This window comes from Lissotriton vulgaris, chromosome 12 (assembly GCF_964263255.1).
Source record: "Lissotriton vulgaris chromosome 12, aLisVul1.2, whole genome shotgun sequence".
NCBI classification, from domain to species: Eukaryota; Metazoa; Chordata; class Amphibia; order Caudata; family Salamandridae; genus Lissotriton; species Lissotriton vulgaris.
This window is the reverse complement of record NC_141700.1, coordinates 9,587,870-9,597,154: the sequence shown is the minus strand read 5'-3', so window position 1 is coordinate 9,597,154 and position 9,285 is coordinate 9,587,870. Positions and strand designations below refer to the sequence as shown.

At 48.1% G+C, this 9,285-nt stretch overlaps 1 protein-coding gene across 1 annotated transcript in view; it reads left to right on the top strand.

Annotated features, from left to right (window-relative positions):
* Positions 1-1,525: 1,525 nt before the first annotated feature.
* Positions 1,526-9,285, top strand: part of WDR18 (WD repeat domain 18) — a 58,267-nt gene continuing 50,507 nt past the window's right edge. Inside the window, exons 1-2 of the mRNA XM_086946718.1 lie at positions 1,526-1,910; positions 4,224-4,334. Of these exons, the coding sequence (XP_086802844.1) occupies positions 1,695-1,910; positions 4,224-4,334 (327 nt within the window). The 5' untranslated portion in view covers positions 1,526-1,694. The remainder of the gene's footprint in view (positions 1,911-4,223; positions 4,335-9,285) is intronic.

The following is a 9,285-nucleotide window of genomic DNA, read 5'->3' as shown; positions in this document are numbered from 1 at the left end:
AAAGGTCCATCAGAGGCCTAGTGGTAAGCAAGTGGTCCCAGAAAACACTTTGATACCAGTGTTATCCTTGGTGGACTCTTTGTATGTTGACCACAGCCTTGAAAAGATATGTTTACTGCTGTTTGTTTTCACCCGAGCAGTCAATGGGGCAGAGATGCCAGACTTATAAAAAACAATGTATCAAGCCATGGTATTTCTGTCCTAGTAGCAGAATGCAAAGTAAACCCCCTCCACTTGGAGCAGCTAGGCACACATGAAACTGGGAAACTTGGTAGCTATGCCAATCATCAGTCAGGGTATAGCATGGTATGAAGGTGCTCTAGCCGCCTCCGACTATGAATCTCAGTAGCCTTTGGACGCATCCTCTTCCAACAGAATCTATTTCCACTGTGAAGCCATCATAGAATACACTCTGAAGTATATAAAAAGAGTGATTGATGGAATGGTTGAATTCATCTCAGCCACTGACAATTACTAAGGCCGCATTCTAGGCCACTGTTTTTTTTCTCACCATGCCATCTCAGTTTGTACTCAGCAATATGCAAATCGCTCTTGACTCTGCTCCAATGGAAACTGTCCAGCCTGAACTGCCAAGCCATGCCCTCCTTTAACTGGAACATAATGCAACCCAGGGCTGGTTTTGCCCTAGTTAGGGCTCATGAGCCTGGTATAGTTTGGCTACAGTGACACTGTGTGCATGGGAGCCACGTCTGGGCATATCCGTCCCATTTATTTATTTATAGAGGTTTATATAGCACAAATATGACCCCAGAGGGTATCAGAGTGCTTTACAAATAGTCAGTTACAAATGAGAGGGAGACACGTAGGGCAAAACAACATAATTGGGAAAGATACAGGCGGTCACACCTCTGAGCTGGTGGAGGAGGACCATATATTGCAAAGCAGTTAGGCTGTCACACTGAAGTATACAAAAAAGGGATGAATCAATGCTTCAATTAATCTCGTTTGTGCAGGACTGTGCTTATTGGAGCAGGGTTAATTTCCATGTGGCTGGGTTCGAACTGAGTTGACATGGTGAGTAAAAGTATGATGGGCTGAGATGAAAACAAATCTAAATATGTTCTACGCTGAAACGCTTCTGCATGTTAAAGAAATACACTTATTTTAATTTTGAAGAGACTTTTCTCATATTTGTTTAATCATGTGCATGTTAAATATTTTCGTGGCTCGGCTCGTGCACGGCTGTCCGAGCCGAGCCAGGTCTTTGGCTGACCCTGCCTTGGCTCTCTGGTTTGCTAGCATTGCTGCACACACCTCTAATGGCCGCTGTGTGGCAGTGAGACTCTCTGTCATCTCGTTCCTCTAAGTTGTACGCTCTAGCCTCCACTGCTCTCTGGTCCTCCAGTACTACTCTCTAACCTGAGCGCGGTCCTGGTGGTACAGTCTGGGCCGCAACACGCCCTCTCGCTGATTGTAGTAGTACTACAGTCTATCCTCCTCTCACGGTTCCCCCTGGTACACTCTAGCCTCCTCCACACACTCTCGCTGATTCCATTGATACACTCGTCGTCTCCTCGCACTGTTCCCGGTGGTACACTCTAGCCTCCTCTCGCTGGTTCTGTGCGTACAGTCTATCCTCCCGGCCTCTCGTTGGTCCCGGTGCTGCGCCTCTCCCGGTGGTCTCCTGCCCCCTCCCCCGTGTGTTTCCGGTGCCCCCTCCCCGGGCGCTCACCATGCCGGCGCCCCCGGGCCCGGAGCTGGCCCTCTCCTCGGACGCCGGGCTCCCGCTCTCGGCCTGCGCGGCCTGGGAGCTTCAGTCGGGCTCGGCGCTCGGCTCCTTCCGCGGGGCGGGCTCGGGGCCCCGGGCCCTGGCGCTGCTGGGCGGGGAGCACCTGCTGGGGGCGCAGCCGGGCAAGAGCTGCATCAACGTGTGGGAGCTGCGCCGGCCGGTGAGCCCCCCCCCCCCCCGGGAAGAGAGGGGGGTCACAGATCTGACCGGGGCGGGGGGGGGGGGGGGGGGGTCCGGGGCATGTGCTGTCCTGAAGGGTAGAGGAGTCGGGTCCTAGTGGATGGAGGTGTGCGTGGGTCCTCGGGGCAGTGGCGGCTGGGATACCGAGGGCAGGTGGTATGGGATGTACTGGGGATGGATGCCATTGTCCTGGTGGCTGGAGAGGTCTGGGGTACACAGGACACGTGGTCTGTGCTGTGCTGGAGGGTAGATGTGTGAGGTACACAGGGCAGGTGGTATGTGAGGTACGAGGAATAGAGGTGTCGGGTACTGGTGACTGCAGGGGTCTGTGGTGAATGGGAGGGTATTTTTATTTATTTATTTTATTTGAAAAGTTTTATATAGCCCTGGCTAGACCCGGAGGTATTAGAGCGCTTTACACGAGGACCCGCAGGTTACAGGTCACGAAAGATACATCAGTTACAAGTATAGGCTGAGCAGAAAAACATGAGATCACACGAATAAAGTAAGTTATTAGCGAATAGCCAAAACCAAGAGTCGTGTCAAAGGGTGGAGGGGAGGAAAAAAACAGGCGAGGAATGCAAATAGTGTCAGGAAGACCCTAGGGGAGAAAGTACTAGAGGGGGAGTAAAACATAGAAAGCAGTCTAAGAGGCAGACAGATAAAACAATGAAAAACTATCTGCCAGATTCATCAAAGACCCGTTTTGCGAGTCTTTAATAGCGATTCTTAAGGAATCGCTATTACAGACTCGCAAAGCGGGATTCATATAGGAATCGCAAAATAAAATGCGATTCCTACACATTTCTTATTTGCGATTAGCAAATTGCTAATCGCATATGGGCCTAAAGGCCCATAGGAATGAATGGGGAGTTAATCTTTATTTGCGATTAGCAATTTGCTAATCGCAAATAAGGATGCGATTTCAAGGGTGCTAGGGGTGTCCAAAGGACACCCTGTAGCACCCCTGAAATGTAATCTACATTGGTGTTGCGCACACACATGTCCAAAGGACATGTGTGTGTGCAACATGCAACTTAGAGAAATGCATTTAAAAGCATTTTTCTAAGTTTTCGCTATTTACCACGAGGTTTGACCTCGCGGTAAATAGCGGCCCGAAGTTGTGAATTCGCAATTTATAAATGGTTAATAAATTGCATTTAAGGAATCTCAAATAGAGATTCCTTAAATGTAATTTCTCGCAATTTATCAAAATCGCATTTACCGATTTTTGCATTTAGTATGATGACTCCCAAATGCATAAATTACGCTCGCAAAGGGCCAGATTCTCAGAATCTGGCCCTTTGCGAGCGCAATTAAGCTTCATTAATCTGGCTGTATGTCCGGCTGGGTAGGTGTCGGCCATGGGGGTGAACCATAGCCAGACTCCTCTATAGCTGCATGGGACAGCTCCACCGGGCAATGGCCAAGGGTACTCCGACTCTGCGATAAAGGCCAAACAGTTTCTGAGCAAAGCATTCAAAGAGAAAGACAAACAAAGCTGTAGAAGCGTGAGAACAAATGTCCGGCTGGGTAGGTGACAGTAATGAGGGTGTAACCAGACTCCTCTATAACTGCATAGGACAGCTCCACCGCACAGCGACCAATGGTTGTTGCGTTCTGCGGTAGGTACAAACAGTTTCTGTTGCCACCCATGGGGCAGCTTCATGGATCCATAGAAGGCAATCATCCAGGTCTTACTAGGAAAACGCCATCCTCATGGGAGGAGAGGTGAAAGAGCCATTGTGGTCACTCTCGGAGAAGTCCCTGTAGCCCCGGAGAACAAATGCTGGGTCCTTCACCCACACGGGTAGAAAGAGTGCTTGTGTGGATGGCCCACTCATGGTGGCCATTTTAGGGGCAGGCACTCCTCGCATGATTATGTTACCCAGATAGGGGCACACTGTCCACTGACATCCTGTATCGTTCTGCGGAGGATCCCTTGCTAGATGCCCCAAAAAGTTCAGTCTCATATCCATGGCCGAGATGGGATGGTATGTCCTCGGAGCTCAGAGTCCACCATGTTGGAGTCAGGCAAATGGTAGATGTGTTTGGGGTACTCAAGACAGGTGATATGTGAGGTACTAGGAATAGAGTAGATGGTGCGCCCTGGCACAGTAGGGATTGTGCTTGGATATGGTGTGTGGCGGGGTCGGGGTGCAGTGGTGGTAGGCAGGTGTGTGGCAGTGGGGTATGACTGCTACATGAAACGATTGCCTGAAGTTTCGCTGCAGCCATTGTGGTGGGTTGGGGACACCCTGCAGCAGCAGTGACCTTGTCCTTGTGTCTACAGGAGCAGCTGCAGCAGAAGATTGTGTGCCCAGGACCTGTGCACTGCCTGGCAGCTGCACCCAATGGCCTCTACCTGGCAGCAGGCATGGCTGAAAGCATCTACTTGTGGGAGGTAAGGAGGCGCCTGGCCGGAGGTGGTCGCCCTGGAGCACCAGCGGCCATTGGGGGGTGTTTCACAGCAGGTGGAGTGTGCTGGGTCTTGGTGGAATGGTGATAGGCAAAGTGTTTGTGCACCCTGCTGCAGTGAGTGCCCGTAGCAGGGGACGCTGGGTCCAAGCCTGGCATGTAAGGCCTGCTTATGGCTTTGTTATAATGTAACATTTGTGTTGAAAATAACAGGCGGAGCATGGACAATTGAAAACCCCCACACCAATCAAGACAGAAAACGAAAACTCCTTTCTCACTACCACCCATAAACTTAAACATTGTAAACCTGTTCCAAGATCATTCCACTTAATTTCTCACTTCCTCACTCCAACTATTATAAAGTGAAACACACTTTCTTCTAAGGACAACCAAGCGGTCCCCAACATATTTGCTGATGTGAGGGATGCTCTCCCCAGGTCCAGACAAAAAGGATGCCTGAATAGGGTATATGCTGTGAGGCTTTTAGAGTGGTGGCTGGTGCTCTACAAAATTACACAAGGAAAAAATAATATACCCCTGACCAATTCCCAAAGGCCTGCGGTGTGCTGAGCTGGGTGCGACTGAGTTTCGGAAAGGGACGCAGAACCTGCAGTGTACTGAGTTGAGCCCGGCTGAGATTAGCAGAGGGACAGAGGCCCTGAGTGTGCTGAGCTGAGCCTGGCTGAGATTGGCAGAACGACAGAGACTCTGCAGTGTGCTGAGCCTGGCTGAGATTAGCAGAGGGGCGGAGACCCTGCAGTGTGCTGAGCTGCTTCACCGGACATCGCCTTCCTTACAGAAACCTGGATGAATGCCTCTTCAGCGCCCGACATCGCCATAGCCATCCCGGACGCTTTCAAGAACATCCGAAAAGACCGCACCAACCAAACAGGAGGAGGTATCGCCATCGTCCATAAGAACACCATCAGAATCACGACCAGCCTCGACGATAACCTTGCAACCGCCGAACACCTCCACTTTCAGATCCACACCGACCCCAGGACCACACTTAGAGGCACCCTCATCTACAGACCACCAGGAACCCGTAAACAATTCAGCGAAGACATCACTGACTTCATCAGCCCACATGCCCTCACCTCCGAGAACTACATTCTACTGGGAGACCTCAACTTCCACCTGGAAAAGAAAAACGACAGCAACACCACCACCCTTCTGGACAACCTGGCCAATCTCGGTCTCAAACAATTTGTTGACACCCCCACCCATGTATCCGGACATACGCTCGACTCTATCTTCACCTCCTGCAAACACATCTCCTTTGATCACACCACAGCTCTCCATTGGACGGACCACAGCTGTGTTCACTTCAGCTACAAAACTTCCTCGACCCACAAACCCCCACAACCTATTCCACGAAGAAACTGGAACAAAATCACCACCGACCAACTCCTCACATCGCTCAAACAAAACCCTCCCGCCCTCTTATCGGACCCACACCAAGCGGCCACCAAACTCAAACAATGGATCACTCACAGCGCTGACGAACTAGCACCCTTGAAAAACCACCGAACTAAACAGGGTAGCAAAAAGGCCCCCTGGTTCAACGAGGACCTTAAGAAATCCAAGAAACTATGCCGTACTCTCGAGAAAACATGGAGAAAAAACCCAACCACTGACAACCTGACCACCTTCAAGACAGCCACCCGCAAACGCCACCAATTGATCCGATCCACCAAGAAATCAGCATTCAAGGATCGACTCGACAACAACGCCCAAAACAGCTAGGAACTATTCAACATCGTCAAAGAATTTACCAACCCCACCACAGCCTCAAACGACATTACTCCCTCCCAAGACCTCTGCGACTCGTTATCCTCTTTCTTCTACAACAAAATCGCCGACATACATAACAGCTTTGAGAACATTTCCAAAGAACAATCCACTCCACCCACCTCCGAACCTAAACCGCCCTCTAACATCCTTAACACCTGGAACCCAATCACCACTGAAGACACCATCCGCCTAATGAACTCCATCCATTCAGGCTCGCCAACCGACCCCTGTCCCCACCACATCTTCAACAAAGCAGACTCCATCATCGCACCCCATCTCCGTGATGTCATCAACTGCTCCTTCAACTCCGCTACCTTCCCAGAAAGCTGGAAACACGCCGAACTCAGCGCCCTCTTGAAGAAACCCACAGCGGACCCCTCTGAACTTAGGAACTACCGCCCCATTTCCCTCCTCCCATTCCCTGCCAAAGTCATTGAGAAAGCCGTCAATAGCCAGCTCGCCGCCTTCCTTGAATCCAACAACTCCCTCGACTCATCACAGTCCGGCTTTCAAGCCAAACACCAATGTCAATATAGAAAACAGTGGTCCTGGTTAAGATACAATTTATATGCAATGTTCAGTATCTAACGTATCTAAATAACACCCACCATAGATTCATTTATCATACTTAAGACAGTAGAAATAATATGTATACATTTAGACCAAGTGTATATTTTTTTATGCATTTATTTATGCATATTTCATATCGACGCAATATTACTTTTGCGAGCTTTGAGCTTATATCCAAGAACATGAATAACACATAAAGACTAAAATGCAATTATATAGTCATTACATTTCAATGTGCTCTCAGAAGAAAAGGAAGGGGAAATGTGCAAGTTGTGAGGGACCGGGTAAAGGTGGTGTGACTGGTTCAAGAACATCACGTAGAAATCAAGATGCCTTTACAATCATTATGTACATGGTTCCAAAAATGCATCTAACATAGGTTAAAATTCATTAATTTCTTTGTCCTATGTAGTGCTAGATTAGCGTGGTCTACGTTTCGACCCCCAAAGAACGCTGTACGGGTGACTGTTGCCTCATGATGGGGTCTTCATCAGGACTGAGAGTTGTGAGAGCCTACAAAAATAATAAGGGAATCCATTACCTATTTAAAGTGGATTGGTGGGTGGGCTAAGTTCAGTTAGTATATAGTAACAAATTGCTTGGTATTTACATACATCATCAAGACGGTAGGAATCTTTGCCGTCTGGGAGTGGGCCTGGTGGCGCTCCGGTGAAATCTGTAAGGAAATTAATGAGGACTGAAAATCAGTCACTAGCTAGCTAAGGCTGCTAGATAAAGAAAGGCTCATGGCTGAAAGGGGAACTTACTTGCAGAACTGCTCCTGAAAAATATATGCAGGTTGCTCCAGGCTTACGTCCTGTTATTCTTTGTTATTGGGCGCGCTGTGTGGAAAGACATTCAAAGAATGAATACCCACACTGATTGTTGACTATGGTTCATTCACAAGAAAAGACTAATGGCAATTAACTGCCCTGGAAATACGATCAAGGGCGTTGGATTAGTGAGAAACCTTGTTTAAAAACCAAATGTTTACAGAGCGCCTGGACGCGCTGAGTACATGTGAATAAAAAGTTTAAGGAAATGACACGGAAGTGTCGTCTAGTATTTAAAAAGAGAGAGTGAACGATTTATTATCAGGCGTGCACGCTGGTATTACAATACTCAGAGGCGGATGGCAGCATGACTTACTTAAAACGTGCCGTCCGTGGTCCGACCTCTGGGGTTCTGGGCTGGAAATGAGCAACTCGCGGTGCAACCGCTGGATGACAATCAAGTTGGAGGCTCGACTTCAAAGGGCCAATCATTACAGAGACGGGGCATGAAATGCCGGGCTTTTCTAACGCGTCCTGCGTGAGGGAGGGACTCTCTACAAAGAGCATTATGTAGAGCGAAGGGTGGAGGGGGAAAGTCTGCAAATTGTCTCTTTTAAAAGCGGTGGAAGTATTACCGTGGTGAACACCCATATTGACAAATGGGTGTATGCAAACCCGGGCTGATTTCAATGTGATTGCATTTGTAAAACAACTACAAATAATACATTAATTAATAACAGGAAGCAGGATTAACACAAATCAAAATTATACATGTGAAAACTATTGTTCATTGTTAAATGGCATTCAGAACACAGTTGAAATATCTTTCTTCCTATTAGATGGTATAAGCTAATGTTAATATTCTAAGTTGCCACTAAATGCTGGCCCAGTGTTAGCAGCCACTTTGAATTGTGTCAATTTATCATATGCAGAGACAGAGTTTATGGCCATGGGGTCCCATAGCGGAACATGGTTGGTTACTCGGGATACTTTGGCATGAGGCAGGAAGTCAGTCTGGGTTTAGTCCGGCCATTTGTGCATAGTTGGCATCCATTTCATTGAGTCCATGGCTCACCGTTTTAAATAGGTACATCCATTTACATTCTCTAATGTTCATTATAGAGTTCACATTCCCCCCACGTGGTCCCAGGGAGATTTTTTCCAGGACTAACCATCTCATTGATTCTGGGGTGTGGTTATGTTCCTTGAAGTGTTCCACAAGAGGTGCTCCAACTGTAGAGCATCGGATTCTGCTGGAGTGCTGAAAGATTCGGTTCTTTACTTTCTGTTTAGTCTGGCCGACGTACATCAAATTGCAGGGGCACAGAATGGCGTAAATAACTCCACTTGTGTTACAATTCGTGAAAGATTTGAGATCTATGGTCAGATCGTTATATATCAGTTGTTTAGTTTCCCAGCATGTGGGACATGCCTTGCATGTTGTACATTTGAAATGGCCCACCACATCGGGAAGGTTCCACATCCTTTGTATGGTAGGAGCTGCAGGGCTGTCCAACATTGAACGTACTACATGGTCCTTTATGCTTTTAGCTTTTTTAAAAGCATGCATCGGAGGGTCCGGGCTGTCTAGAGTGTCCGCAATAAGGTTCCAATGTTGGTTCACTACTTTGCGTATTGCATTGCTCTTAGTGCAAAATGTAGTCACACAGATCATCCGTGATTTTGAGAGGTTACGTATCTTAGGTGTCAAGAGGGATGATCGGTCTTGGTACCAAGCTCTTTTCCGTGATCTTTTTACTAGACGTTGTGGACGTTTTAAGTTGCTTTCTGAATGCTAGG